At 44.9% G+C, this 15,670-nt stretch overlaps 1 protein-coding gene across 1 annotated transcript; it reads left to right on the forward strand.

The window, feature by feature from the left end:
• Nucleotides 1-2,663: 2,663 nt before the first annotated feature.
• On the forward strand, nucleotides 2,664-8,092 carry LOC119567109 (protocadherin-8). The gene is made up of 4 exons (XM_037909789.2): nucleotides 2,664-5,305; nucleotides 5,879-5,946; nucleotides 6,055-6,188; nucleotides 7,267-8,092. Exons 1-4 carry the CDS (start codon nucleotides 2,879-2,881, stop codon nucleotides 7,635-7,637), a joined length of 3,000 nt encoding a protein of 999 aa, XP_037765717.1. The 5' UTR covers nucleotides 2,664-2,878; the 3' UTR covers nucleotides 7,638-8,092.
• The last annotated feature ends 7,578 nt before the right edge of the window (nucleotides 8,093-15,670 follow it).

Consider the following 15,670-nt stretch of genomic DNA (forward strand, 5'->3'; position numbering starts at 1 on the left):
ATTCTGATGCCCTTACTCACCTTGAGTAGCAATTTACACTCTGAGTAGACGCAAAGAAATGAGACGACTTGGGGAGCAAATTGCTGCTCACTGTGATTTAGGATGTTGGAATCCAGCTCTTACCTATTTATTATATGATGTCAAGTTGAAGATAACCACGTGGGCGTTGCAGTTCTATTAGAGCGTATCTGGCCGCTCCAAGTTTAGGCATCGTTGCCATTTAAACTACCCCTTCCTTCTCATTACTTTGTTTTCTCTTGCAAAGTTTTAAATCCTGTTTAACGGATTTGATTCCCCAACAATCTGGCGAAAATTAGTGTATCATGGGCTTTTGTTTCAGGAACAAATGTGAACTTTCGGGGCAGAAGGGTTTTGTTTTCACTTTTTCCCCCCAAAGCACCATCATGTGGTTTTACTAAACTGAACAAGAGGAACAAATTGCTGCTTTCCTCGCCTGCATTCACTCACACTTTGCCCTGTCTGTAGCACTGTTTTTGCTTTATTTTGATTTTTTTCAAGCTCCTGCAGAGGTCCCCATTCGGTTCCGAGACTCACCTTTTGTCAGGATGTGTTGGCAAACTTGAAAGCAAGCAAGTTTCCCACAAAACTTTTGATGTGAAGATCTTTTTTTTTTAACCTAACCCAAACCTGACAGAATGTAACGTGTGTGTTTCAGCAGCTCAGGGTTGTAAACACAGCATGCTAAAGCCAGATGCCAAAAAGGGACACACATCATACAGTTCCTCTGTTAGCTCGCCTGTCACTCAACGGGTGCAGCATTGATCTTGCCTCGGAAAATGTCTCTTTCCTTCAACTCCAAATGTCCTTAGTTAATACAGAATGCTTTGTTTTTAATACGATTGTTTATTATAGCAGTAGTCATATGTAATAACAAAACCCCAACAGAAAGCAACATAGCACTCTCCCTTCCTTAGGTCAAGCATGCACTGATCATTTACACATTATGGAGGACTGGTGTGATTATAAAATCGGTCTAGTAGCAGCTAACAAAAATAATATGTACTTCGGTTTGATATACTAAATGTATGAAATATAAGGCCCAGATGTCATACTTATGTCATAATAATCAAAAGCACACCTTGAAAATGAAACAATAGTACCTGGGTCAATAGTGGGTTAGTAGAATTTAATTTTCTGTAAGATGTAAGAAAAATATTGAGCATTCAGATCATCAGCTGATGAGAGATGCATGGTATGGAACTTACAGTAGAAAACGAATATTAATTATTCCTATAAAAAGAGTGTTCAAAAATAATGTTGACAATATTGATCTGATCTGAAACATACAAGCAGAAAACCCCCAAAGTAACCCCTCCCCCACATACATACACGAAACCAAGCAACCACACAAACGAATTCTAGAAATAAGGCAGAACGCCTTCCCGGTGTCACTTGGTTTCAGTTATTTATTTGAAATTTCTACCCTATTTTTGGACTCCATTGATCTGTTTAGCACAGTTGATAAGTTATGTCTTTTCTAAGTGTGCATGGAAGAAGAATCATTTTTCGAGGAGCAGGGCAATACTTATGTACAGCGATGCACATATGTACAGAAAACCATACACTTTTTCATCACCACTTTGTAAACAATGGTTAGAACTGTCAACAAGGTGACACTCTGGCACAGTCAGGGAACTTGACACCAAACGATTTGTTGCCACTCGGCATTTGGGCAGATGGTTTCATTCCCTTTGAGCCTCCCACTTTTCAAACCACTCGCAGCTTCCTCCGTGCAAGGACTTTAAACAGAAATATTCTCATTGTAATATTTTTATGGGCCTGCGCAAGCTCATACACTCACACCTTAATCATAAACCATACACCCAAAACTTCAGTGGAAACCTCCCTTGCTTCTTTCTTCCACCACCTAAGGAGACAGTATTGGTACTAAGAGTTGGAGGGCTTCCTGCCTGGTCTCTTGAAGGATTAAACCCAGGAGTTTCTCACTGATCAGCCCTGATGAATATTAAGCGAGGTGGAAGAAAAAGGACAGTGTTAATTCATATTCTTTAACTCATGAAAATATCGAAAGGACTAATTATGTTGCCTACATGCATACACCACAAGTAACTGCTCATGTGGTTTCAGAGTAGGGGCCGTGTTAGTTTGTATTCGCAAAAAGGAGTACTTGTGGCACCTTAGAGACTGACCAATTTATTTGAGCATAAGCTTTCGTCAGCTTATGCTCAAATAAATTGGTTAGTCTCTAAGGTACCACAAGTACTCCTTTTCTTTTTGCTAATGTGGGAATTCCTGTCATTATCATTCTTCTTCCTAGCTTCCTCCTACCAGGCCACCCCGCTTTACTTCTACACATATATGCGTTTGGTTTTTTAATATAGTGTTTGTATAAGAACACTCTTAAATGTATTACAGGGAAAAGTCCTCTGCTTTTGGAGAGCAAGTTAGTGGGAAAACTTTAGTTGCCAAGTTTGCTAGAGAACAGAGCAATGTGTTTGCACATGTGTAATTGACAGATTGTTCATTTCTTGGGGGAATGTCCCACTGAGTCCATGCAGGGGACACTATGACACTGGTGTCCCTAGGGATCAGAGGATTGGTCAGGGGAGATGCTGATTTGCATATCCTTATCTATATAATCTCTGGGGAAGGGCGCAGAGAGCAAAAAGGCAATCTGTAGCCTGGGGCACGCAGAGCTACTTAAAGACTCCTGGCATCAATTACACAGCAGACAGATTTTGATTGCTGGGATGTGTTTAAAGGGGGGACAGTGATCAGTCCGGACATTCAGGAGTGGGGGCTTTTGGTCTGTTTCTAATCTGGCCTTTTTAAAGCTTCCACAACACAAAGTGTCAGTGGCTTTTTTTGAGGGCTGCGTGGTAGGATCTCAGGGGTTATGTCTCCTGGTCTCACGTTGTCCAGAGCGGGACTGAGCTCTGTGCTGCTGTGTCTCCTGGTCGCAGGGTGCCTGGGTGAGACGGTCAGGTACCACACGGACGAGGAAGACGCCCCCGGTACAGTCTTTGGGGTGCTGTCGGACGATTTGCAGTCCAGCTCTGGGGACAGACCCCTCGGCAGTTTCCGCCTGATGGAGCAGTTCAGCAACAGCTCGCTGGTGCGGGTGCGGGAGGGCGACGGGCAGCTGAGCATCGGCGAGGCCGGGATCGACCGGGAGCGGCTGTGCGGCCAGTCCCTCCAGTGCGTCCTGGCTTTCGACGTGGTGAGCCTGTGGCAGGAGCAGTACCGGCTGGTGCACGTGGAGCTGGAGGTGCGGGACATCAACGACAACGCGCCGCGCTTCCCCCAGGCGCACATCCCGCTCGAGGTGTCCGAGAGCGCCGCGCCCGGCACCCGCCTGCCGCTGGAGATCGCCCTGGACCCGGACGTGGGCTCCAACTCCATCCAGAGCTTCCGGCTCTCGCGCAACAGCCACTTCGGCATCGAGGCGCAGACGCGGGCGGACGGCGGGAAAAGCGCCGAGCTGGTGCTGCTGCAGGAGCTGGACCGCGAGACCCAGGCCGCCTACACGCTGGAGCTGGTGGCCCAGGACGGCGGCAGCCCGGCCCGCTCGGGCACGGCCACGGTGAGCGTCCGGGTGCTGGACGCCAACGACAACAGCCCGGCCTTCCCGCAGGGCTCGGTCACGGTGGAGCTGGGCGAGGACGCGCCGCGGGGCTCCCTGCTGCTGGACCTGGAGGCGGCCGACGCCGACGAGGGGCCCAACGGCGAGATCGTCTACGGCTTCGGCAGCCAGGTGCCGGCCGAGGCGCGGCAGCTCTTCCGGCTGGACCCGCTCTCGGGCCGCCTGACGCTGGAGGGGCCGGTGGATTACGAGCGGCAGCGGACCTACGAGCTGGACGTGCAGGCTCAGGACCGGGGCGCCAGCCCCCTGGCGGCCACGTGCAAAGTCATCGTGCGCCTGGCCGACGTGAACGACAACGCGCCGGGCATCAGCGTCAGCCCCCTGAGCGGCGCCCCCGCCGGCGCCGGGGTGGCCTACGTCAGCGAGGCGGCGGCGCGCGACAGCTTCGTGGCGCTGGTCAGCACCTCGGACAGGGACTCGGGCCCCAACGGGCAGGTGCGCTGCGCCCTCTACGGGCACGAGCACTTCGCGCTGCAGCGCGCCTACGCCGACAGCTACGTGCTCGTCACCGCCGCGCCGCTGGACCGCGAGCGCGTGGCCGAGTACAACCTGACCCTGGTGGCCGAGGACCTGGGCTCGCCGCCCTTCAAGACCGTCCGGCAGTACACGGTGCGCGTGAGCGACGAGAACGACAACGCGCCGCTCTTCTCCAAGCCCGTCTACGAGGTGGCGGTGCTGGAGAACAACCCGCCGGGCGCCTACCTCGCCACCGTGGTGGCCCGCGACCCCGACCTGGGCCGCAACGGGAAGGTGCTTTACCGGCTGCTGGAGACACGGAGCCCGGGCGGCGGCCCCCGCTCCGGCCTGATCTCCGTGGATCCCCACAGCGGGTCCGTCCACGCCCGGCAGCCGCTGGACTGCGAGGAGCTGCCGCTGGCGGAGGTGGAGCTGGAAGCCTGCGACGGGGGCGCCCCCCAGCTCTGCCAGCGGGCCCGCCTCCGGGTCCGGGTGGTGGACCAGAACGACAACGCCCCGGTCATCACCTCGCCGCCGCTGGCCAACGGCTCCGCCGAGCTGCTGCTGCCCGTCAGCGCCCCCGCCGGGTACCTGATCGCCCGCTTCGCGGCCAGCGACGCGGACCAAGGCGCCAACTCCGAGCTCTCCTACTCCCTCCGGGGCGGCGCCCACCCGCTGGTCGCCCTGAACCGGGACACCGGGGAGCTGGCCCTGCGGAGGAGGCTGCGCGGAGGGGCCTCGGAAGCGGCCTTCGCGCTTGTCGTCGCTGTCCACGACCGCGGGAGGCCGTCGCTGTCCTGCACGGCCGCAGTCCGGCTCATTCCCACGGACACACTCCCCTCTAGCGTGGAGATCGTGGTCGTGCAGCCCTCGGCCGAGGAGCTGCAGCGGCAGCCCCGCCTGGACCCCTCCGTGGTCCTCATCGCTGTGCTGGCCGGGGGCTGCGGCTTGCTGCTGGTCGCTATCGTCGCCGTGGCCTCCACCTGCAGGAGGAGCAAGACTCACTTCCAGCGTGGGCCCGAAGAGCAGGGGGGAGGCCAGGAAGCCAGGCTGCTGAAGGGCTCAGGCTCCCAGGCAGGGAGCTTCTCCCTGCCAGCTCTCTGCCAGCTCTCTGTTACCACCCAATCTGAGAACCCCAGTGAGACTTCCCAGGCCGAGGACAGCAGCAGAGAGACCTTGTGTCATTCTGCCCAAGGGAGGAAAGCCAGGAGCAGAGACTCCCAGGTAAGCACACCTGCTTCCTTTTCAGCGGCTCTGCAATTGGTCCATCCTTTCAACTCCCAGGAATCTTTAGTAAGCGCTTGACATAACATCCCATGAGGTCACCTACCCAATTCAGCTTGATTCATATCTGGACATTTTGGTCATAGAAGAACTAGATCTGTTCGCTTGTAGACATAGTGGTCACTGGATTGGGAGTCTGAAGATCTGGATCTGATTTCTGACTCTGCCACTGGGTTACTGCCTGTGTTTCACTTCTGAGTATCTCAGTTTCTCTGTCTGTAGAACAGGAATAAGTGTATGTACCCACTTCTGTAAAGTGCTTTGAGATCTAGAGATGAAAAGGGTTCTATCACAGCTAAATATTATTATAGAGATGTATAAGTGTTTTTGTTGATATATAATGGCTATGGTTTATTTCTGTTTGTTGTAATTATTATTATTTCTATTTATTTGATATGTTAGAATCATATTATCCATCCACTTGAGGTAAACCTTGTGCTTAAATTATTGTTGGGTCATTTTTATATTGAGAGATGCAAAAGTATTAACATAGCTATTTCTTCCTTTTGTCAGGGTCAAGTTCTTGTTCCTTTTCATTCCCCATCTCTTTGGCAGGAGCAAGAATCTGCTTCGAGTTTAAGGTAAAGTAGTGTTTTTCTTACATTTAATATTTTTGGACATTTACAGAATTTCACATCCAGGCAGAGTATGGAAAAGACAATACACTAATGGTTTCCTTTTGCTTTCAGCTCCCATTCAACTCCTGATCAGTTTAGTGTGAAAGACAGTGGGAAAGGAGATAGCGAGTTTAATGACAGTGATTCTGATATCAGTGGGGAGGGGTTAAAGAAGCCATCTTCACAGACAGCTGAAAAGCAAGTTGGTAAGTATAAATTTAACTTCAAACTCTTCAGGGCAACACGTATAAAAAGATAGTACGTTTTTTTGGGCAGAGATCATGGGCCTGAATCACCACTGCATTACTGCGGTGGTGAATCAGTGGAGTTACACAGGCATGCAACTGGAATGCCCAGTGAAGAATCAGGTCTTCTAGCCTTAATTTGCCAAAATGTGACTATGATTTGTGGGTCTTCAATTTTTAGGTGCCTAGCTTAGCACGTTTTAAAGGAGTCTGATTTTCAGAAAGTGCTGATTCCACACTTTACGGTGTCTCAAGCTGAGCATCCCAAAACTCAGATACCCAAAATCATTTGTCACTTCTGAAATTTTAGGCCTCTGTCTTTCTATTTTTTCTGTAAAGTGTCTACCACATGTTTGGGCATTTAGCAAATAAAATATATTTACAGTTACATTGCTTACTGTCAAATCCCTTGTGTATCACACTGGTTTTGCTATTACTAAAGCCCTGATCTTGGAAACACTTGAATTCAAATTGGGTTAAAAAAAAACAAGGAGTCCTTGTGGTACCTTAGAGACTAACAAATTTATTTGGGCATAAGCTTTCGTGGGCTAGAACCCACTTCATCAGATACATGGAGTGGAAAATACAGAAGCAGGTATAAATACCCAGCACATGAAAAGATGGGAGTTGCCTTAGCAAGTGGGAGGTCAGTCTAACGAGACAATTCAATTAACAGTAGGATACCAAGGGAGGAAAAATCACTGTTGTGGTGATAATGAGAGTGGCCCATTTCAAACAGTTGACAAGAAGGTGTGAGTAACAGTACGGGGAAGTGTTTCTTTTTAGGATCAGAGCCTAATTTTAGGACATGATGTTGCTCCCATTGACATGCATGGAAATCTGCCCCTTAACCAAGCACAGAAGTGTGGTTATGTTTTTCTTGATATATAAAACTCTTTTTGTAGAAATAAACACATCTAATTGCATAATGCTGGTGAAAGTAATGGGAATTTGATATTTCTCTCCTGGCAGAACATATTAGATCCCTGTATTCCAGAAAAAAAAATGTATTGTTAAAATTGTATTACTTCTCTTCCAGGTACTACAGCCTGTACAGATGGACGGACTTACAAGGACACAGAAAGATACTGTAGATTTTATGTCCAACAGTCCCAAACAAGCAAAACCATCCCATTGCATTATGAAAATGATTATATGATTGCATATTCTACAACACCAATTTATCAGCCCATCCTTCAGCTCGGGAAGCCCAATTTTCTTCCACAACAGCCAAAGCTGAAAGAGTGTTATCAAGTTAATATTCCTAAAACTGAAAAACTATATGAAAGAGTTCTAAGTGGTGAGCCAGAAATGCCACCAACCACTCTGTCGAGACAGTATAAAGGACTAAATCACCCTCCACAGAACACTTTACTCCCAAACGCCTCTGAAGTAGCAACGTCATTCTGACATAGCAATGTAAAGACATCCAAAACTGTCATAGGAATGGACTAAATGTGTTTGTGTTTATGTGTAAATGTTACCAGCTGAGATGTGTAAATGAAATCCCACCGAAAAATCAAATATAACTTTAAATTATGGCAAAAGCAATCAATGTCTAGACAAATCATCCTTCTAAATTTGTCCTTTATATTTACCAAAGAGTCAAAATTAAAAAAAATCATATTAAAGGACATAGTTACTGCAGCTAAAGAAGGATGGGGGAAGCAAAGATTTATGTTTTATATTGAAACAATTAATGTAAATAAAAAGTGTAGATCTAGATATACATTTAAAAGCTAAATGTATGCCTGTATCTGTTCTGTTTCTTATGAAATACTTATTTCCTGATTTATCAGATAATTCACCTGTTCTATTTGTGTTAGCTGTCAAATAATAAATACAAATTTAGGCTGCAATCCTGTAACTGGAAAGAGGCAAGTAGACCCCTTGTGTCCATGAGGGAGGATTGAAGCCTTAGGGTATGTCCACAGTACAATTAAAAACCCACAGCTGGCCTATGCCAGCTGACTTGGGCTCATGGGGCTCAGGCTAGTGAGCAATTTAATTGCGGTGTAGATATTCGGGCTTGGATTGGAGCCCGGGCTCTGGCACCCTGCAAGGGGGTAGGATCCCAGTGCTCAGGCTCCAGCTTGAGCCCAAATGTCTGCACCACAGTTAATCTGCCCTTTAGCCCAAGCCCATGAGCCCAAGTCAGCTGGCATGGGCCAGCTGCAGGTGTCTAATTGCAGTGCAGACAAAGTGTGAGTAAAGGCTATAGTAGTGGGCTCTTAATAAATAATCAGGAACAATATCTATGTTGAAGGACTGAGTAGTTCAGGGTAATGAAGAACCATTCTAATCTGGTTGAGGATACTGATGTTCAAAAAATCACATTCTCATTGGCTGGCTGGGCCTTTTGGACGATGCCACAGCTGTATCTCAATCCCCGTAGTGCATAATTCGTACCGCGTCACTGATTCACACATAATAATTCCCTACACATATTATGTGTGTGTGTGTGTGTGTGTGTGTGTGTGTGTGTAAGAGAGAGTAACACTGATGTGGAGGACAAAGATAATAAGGCTTGGTTGGTCAGTAGGTTCTACCACATTATCAGTGTTAAATGAGATCTTCTGTGAGTATGGGGATGAAGGGAGGCATTTGGAGATGGGGAGAGAAGAAAGATTTGAAGAGGAAAGTTACACCTAAAACAGATTGCTTTCTCACAAAAGGCCAAAGGGCCATTTCAGCAGCTGTTTGTTACCTTTCAGACATGGTCAGCTCAAGTTCTAGTGAAAAGCAGAATCCCGGTGCTGTTCGGTAAAAATTTTTATTAAAGAGAGTGAGTTAAATTTGGCTTTGGGGCCACAAACTGTTGTTAATAAGGCAGTTTGGCTTCTGGAGAAAATGGAGAGGGGGCAAAGGGTTCCTAATAGCACAGGGAACCTTAAAAATAGAGTTAGAGAAAATAGCATTTATAACTTTTCTCTCATTTCTCATATTATGTTACTAGGAACTACTTTCATAATTCATAAATTACATCTTAAAAAGTGAAAATAAAAATTCTGAAATGCAAAATGAACGAGCCATATTCTGGCAGCAATAAGCTACTCCAGGGTGTGTGTCAGGAGGCTGTTTTGCTTTGGAGGTTCTTGGGTTACTTACAGCATTCACTCCTGTGACCAAATTGTGCACCCATAGCCTACTAGTTTGTAGTCTATAAGAAGCCTACAATTTTATATCTTATTGCTATATTCACCTCTAACTCATTCTAATCTTTCTCAGTAGAAATGAGTCTTGAACCACAATCATGAATCCAAATTCTGGATCTGAACTTCCTATCTCTGGAATGGGGCAATACAAAAATCATGGGTGCAAACACACACTCCCAAATTTGAGAGTTTGCAATCCAGGCTCGAATCAAAACTTTCCAAAATTTCACAGTGTTCAGCTGAGGTGGTTACACTGAGATCACACAGAGCTATATTTGAACTGCATACTTGGCTATACAGAGACCCACACTTGACTAGTGTGGTTTACACTAGCTAGATACTGCCACACTGGCTGCCTGTGGTGTTGGTTCAGGGTAAATGTAGTTACATGGCCTTTCTTGTTACATACCCATGGCCTGTCCTCTGCACCAGCCATTATGAGGTCAGCATGGGGCCCCTTTCAGGGTTAAGTAGTGTGCAAAGCTTTGCATCATGGGAGAATTTCACTCTGTAGGAGCCCAGGAGTATACTTAGTAATGCAGCCACTCAGTTGATGATATATTTTTCTTTTGCACATCCTCCATTTTACATTTCTGCTCTAATTCCAATGACCTAGTCTGGAAATCAGAATATTGATCTCTTATTACAGTAATTCCTGCTCCCAACCAATGAGCCCATGTCAACCATTGTGATTGATCTGGCAGGTTGGGAGCTGCCTCTAGTACATCTCTCTGTTTTCAGATAGCCTTACAAGAAAACAAAAATAGGGACATGAATGAAAAGGCACTGAAATGATGTGTACAAAATCAAGGGGCTGATTCCACCTCCAGATAAATTCTAGCTACCTCTGCTTACCCAAAAGACTCATACAAACTCTCACAAGACCATTTTCAGAGCTAGAAACATGGAGTACTAGCTAGGCTGAGAAAGAAAATGTTAGTTCATCTACAAAACCAGGCCTGAGGTTGCAGCCCCCACTCAACCCCTCAACTCTGTGTGGGACTCAGAAATGGGCCCACAGTCATAAAAAGTAACTTTAAAAACAAATAAAAAACCCCCTAATTTCAGACTTTCACCTCCTAAGAGGAGTGACCATTATAATAGCCACCAGATCTAGCCATCTGTAACAGGGCATTTGGCAATCCCCCGGCCCTGCTATCCTGGGTCACCACAAAAACCAGTTAGACTCCCTTATTTTAGTATCCACTCTGAATAATTTATTCAAGGCGCCTCCACCAACACCTGAATAGTACAATACAACAATTCTAATACATATGACCCTATTGCTTTCAGACCCTGGGAGGGAAAGGATTCTCTTTCAGTCTAGCTACATCTAGCCCTAGCCCCCTAACACTTCCTTCTTGCCTTTTATCAAGCTAGTCAGTTGATGGGCCAGTTAGTTCCTTAAATCACCCAGCCTCCCCATCTGATTGGCTAATGCCTCCCTATTTCCTCAATCAGCCAGCACTGAGGAAGATAATTGATGCCACAGTGACTAGAGTGCTCATCAATCTGTTAGGCTTCAGCACCCTGTCACATCCTCACAATAGATTCCCTACTTCCTTACACATTGTGTAGTCAATTGCACCTGTCAAAGTTTGTTCACTGAGGGAATGAAAAGGTACTATTCTGACTTGGCATAGTTTTGCACCTGCTTTCCTTTCCTTTTGCACATCTGTAAATGACGACATAAGGTGCAAGGCAGTGCAGACACAGGCCCCTTCCTGCCCAGCATGTCCTGGCTACCTTAACTATGAGATCTGCATGCAGTTGTATGAGGGAGTAGCTTTTGCCTTTCAGGACAGGGCCAGATCTGGTTGGTTTACTGGAGGCAACAGCTGGAATTTAGCATTGAAAACCAAATAGATCATAATGCTAACAAGTGCAGATACATTGTATTATCTTAATTGTATCAAATACATCCTAATTATATGACACATATAATGCATGCAATAAACTACCTGCTCAATGCCATGCGTTAGGGAGCTGTGTTGGGATATATGAGATAGGTGCCAGCTACAGCAGTGAGTGGAGAAAATGTGAAGGCTGCAGTACCAAGCTGGTTAGTGGGGACACACTGAAGGGTGGCTAGTGGGACTCTGCATTTTTTCAGGTGCAAATGGTTGTGATACTTATCTGTACCATTTGCCCTGGAAATGGTGCACTCCTTTAATGTAAAGGGGCCTTGGAAGTTTAGGGTGAAATCCTGGCCCCACTGAAATCAGTAGGAGTTCTGCCATTGACTGCAGTGGGGCTAGGATTTCACGCTTTCTATATTTACTGATATGTATGTATTTTAAAGCCTTCAATAGTACTCCCCAAATATGTCTTCTTTTAATAGATGAGTGTACATTTCTGGAATGAAAATATAAGCTACCCAACTGTAAGAATTCTGAAAGAAACAACAAATGGTGGGCACATCAATTTTCTAGTTGCATATCAAACAAGACAGCATTTTTGATTGGAAATAAGTAAGTGGCTAATGTGCTAAGCTAATGTTATGAGTACTGCATTACATCTGGCAAAGTTTGGAAAAATCCAAGGCTGCAGTTCTTTTACAGTACATTTTATTTATTCACACATACACAATAGGAATGAAGTTAAGGGGAGTTCACCTACATATTTACAGTATAACCTCTACAAGAGACTGCCCTTATTAAAGAACCTCATGTCTTCAGACATAGCTCCAAAGGATTCCCAAATGTGTGATTTATAATTGTGCTCCAACTTTGCTGAAAAGATCATTTCCATTAAGCAATTGATTATTCTCAGTCCTTTAAGTGATGTCTCAAGATGGGTTTCACTGTATTGTAATTAGCCAAGAAGGAAGCAAATCACTTTAAAACTTAGTCCATGCCTGTAGTTGCTATTTTGTGATATGCATGAAAATTAATTGCAGTTTAAATTTACTGAACACAAAGTGAAGCTGGTGAGTCACAATTTGCAGTTCATTGAATAAATGTCAGTTATTGATTTTTGTGGTTGAGGACTAGAGAGGTAATGGGATGTTTGCTCTCATTAGAGGTGGCGTAGCACAAGATACCATAAAATGTAATTAGGGGAACATCAATCATTTAAAATATGCAGCAAAGATTAAATATATTGCCATGCACAGAGGAATGAAAGAACTCATTAACAATATAGTCTAATGCGACAGCATGAGAGGGCTTGATTTTCAAAAAAGGAATCTTTCAGTGTATTGAAGATCATAACAGGCTGTTCTTCAAGTTTTAATTGAGGTTTGAATCTAATTTTACTTCTGTTGTTAGGATAGATGAACTTTTATGTACGTGGATTTGTAAAAATTAGTGTTTGTTAACTGTTGACTAGCAGAACTTTTCGCTTTGGCACACTTAAGATCATGCAAAGACCTTTTGAACTGTGTATTCAGCTCATCTTTGCCATGTTGCTGTGGTGCAGATATTTGATGGCAGCTTAGTCCAATATATTTTCATGTTCCTTCTGATATCTGACTTGCAGAGAGAGACAGACAGTGAATCAAGACAGTGTGAGAAACCGAGAGGTAGGGATACATCAAGGCTTTGGCTGGCTGTGAGCACACTTCCTTTCAGTCTGCTGGTAAAAAAACAGGGGACAGCTAAGATCCTAAGTTTGTTTTTATTCTTTCCCTTCAATTTTGTGTGCAATGTGAGTTACAGTTTTGGTGGGAATGGTTCTTGCTCCTCTTTAAAGTACTCTTCCAGTCAATGGGCTATTAGAAAAGCTCAAACTTGGAGGTCTGTAGAAAAGGCCAATTTTAGCTCTTTGTGTAGTGAGAGGATCCAGTTCTTGTGAACTATGAGAATTGTGGCCCTCTGATCGCTTCTTCCTTGCCCACAGAGTCCCTCAAAGGGTCTGTCTTAGGTTGTATTCCTTTATTTATGCTGTCAGGCTGAAGCAACAACTGGGAACTAAAGTCTCCTAGGAGGAGAAACTCTATCAAACGACTTTATTAATTCTTCCCCTCTTTAAAACTTGTAGCTGTAAAAGTCACTCACTCAAGGGACCTTTGGATTTTATACACAATACAGTTTTAAAAGCAAGGGTCTGGGAGACAGGCCCTTCTTGTGCTGGGTGCTCAATGGAAGACAAAGGTCTGCCATAAAGAGATTCTTTTCTCCTTTCAGTAATTATCAGATAGTCCAATCCTTATTGTTTTGCTTAAATGTAGCAAAATTATACAAGCATTCCACCTTGTGTTATAAGCTTTTTTTCTTAGATATTCTTACTTTCTTTACCCTGGTAAGACCAGAAAAAAAAAAAAGGGCAGAAACTCTTCTAGAGCTCATATGTGCTATTTTAAGTCTGGGCTCAGAAAGATTTTCTCTTTTCTTTGTTAGTTTCACTTAGATGAACCCAGATAATCTGTATATATAAATCGAGAAATATTGGCAGCTTTCAAGCTTTTTTTTCATTCTGAGCCTGACATGGAAATTGTATTGCATTAGGAAGCTTTTAAAAGTTATTCTAGAGAGGACTTTTCATCAGTATTTGAGTCTCTGGCAAATCATTTGCTGGATCCCCACATTATAATACCCAGACTACTTAGGATTGCAAATAATAGAAATGTTTTTTCTTTCTCTGAATTGCAGCTCATGCTCCCCAGGCCTCTGGCCCCCATGGCTTTTCTTGCTTAGAGAGCTTTCTTTACCTATATAGTGATCAAAAAGACCAATGATCTGTGGATACAGGGGGACCAGATTCTGTGGATCATTGTCACCTCAATATAAAAAAATAATGTAAACCCCCTCCTGTTCATTGACCCAGTATGAGGTTGTTCAAGGTAGGGGAAGCCTGCCTTGTGACTTTAAACAACTTTGGGAAACTGGGTCTGAGGCTCCTTTGTGCAGACCAGACCTGCTCAGACAAACCACCAGGAACAACGGTTTATTCTGTAAAGACCATAGAACAGGATTATAGTGCAGCAGCCTCCTCTGTGCTGGCCTGCTACCTGCTCCCAGCTCAGTCAGTGCTGAGACCTCCTGCTGGGGGTGGGGGGTGGGGGGCAGGCAGAGTGTACTTCCTGGCAGGAAATTCTCTCTAGATGCTGCAGTTTGTAGTCCACAACTTGTAGTTCCCAGGGCTGCTGTACACTGGACCTTGGTCTACAGTAGCATCCCTTCCTGTGCATGACTCCTCTGCCATCCAGTAATGCAACATGGCTGGCTTTGTTTCCTTGCTGCCATTACTCCCTTCAGGTGTTTTAGTTATCATTAAACAAAAGGACATTTAATTGTTCCCCCATGGAAGGTGGCTACCATGCCCATCAATTTCAAGAGATTTGTGATTGCCCATAGACCAAAGACACACTTGCTGGGAGCCACGTAGCCTCTAGCATCACAATATTAAATATATACCGATTGCAACTTTGAAATGACTGATTGATAATAGGGGAACCAGAATTCATTATCCTTAACACATGCCAAGAATTGTTTCTGTGACACCTATCGTGCTACAATGTGAATAATGCAAAAGGTAGCCCGAAGGGTTTCTATCCAGGCAATTAACTACTGAGATCATGTTGGCCGAATGTTTTTATCTGTGTTGTTTTGTTCAACAGTAACTTTAAAGAGTACATAAACAAGTAATATGCACAGTGGAAGAGAAAATTACATATGTACACTCACAAACCATATTATATGTGCCCCCACTCCCAAAGTTAACAAAGGTCATATCCACATCTTCAGTACAGATTATCTTGAACAGTCAGTGTGAAGAGAACTCCAAAATCATAAGAGAACTGCAAAACCACAAGTCTTTGCCCAGTGAGCCAAAGGATCAGCTCCAGTAGATTAGCCATTGCAGAAAATTGATTGATATATACAAGAACAAGTCTAACATATTCCATCCTGTAGGTGATATGTACACTGTGGGTGAAATCATCACTTCATTTAAGTAAATTGCAAAATTCCCAATAACATCAATTTTTCATTTTGATTATTAATTTTTTACAGTTTTTATTAGAGCTGAATTAGGAAAAGATGTTCCCATTCTGCAAAACTTTTTGAGATTTCAAAAAATGTCCCTTCCCATGTCAGAATGAAACTGTGACCTTAGGAAGTTTTCCACAGAACACCAGTGAGTGAGAGAGACAATAGTTGTTAGCTTGGTTATCAGAGCACTTACTGTACTTGATTCCAATCAGGGAGTATGAATTGGGGTTTCCCACATCGCAGGTAGTACCATGACCATCGACTATTGACTATTTAGGGATAGATAGGTGTGGCACAGAGGACCATTTGTGGCTCACTATTCTGTGTCAGCAGTTCTTGTCAGGCCTGATGTACT

This window comes from Chelonia mydas, chromosome 1 (assembly GCF_015237465.2).
Source record: "Chelonia mydas isolate rCheMyd1 chromosome 1, rCheMyd1.pri.v2, whole genome shotgun sequence".
Classification (NCBI taxonomy): domain Eukaryota; kingdom Metazoa; phylum Chordata; order Testudines; family Cheloniidae; genus Chelonia; species Chelonia mydas.

Bases quoted from the DNA above. Each gene is read 5' to 3' on its own strand.
- LOC119567109 (XM_037909789.2), top strand. From the start codon at position 2,879: ATGTCTCCTGGTCTCACGTTGTCCAGAGCGGGACTGAGCTCTGTGCTG. The intron at 5,947-6,054 runs GTAAAGTAGTGT...TTTTGCTTTCAG, and splicing joins GAATCTGCTTCGAGTTTAAG to CTCCCATTCAACTCCTGATC. The intron at 6,189-7,266 runs GTAAGTATAAAT...CTTCTCTTCCAG, and splicing joins GACAGCTGAAAAGCAAGTTG to GTACTACAGCCTGTACAGAT.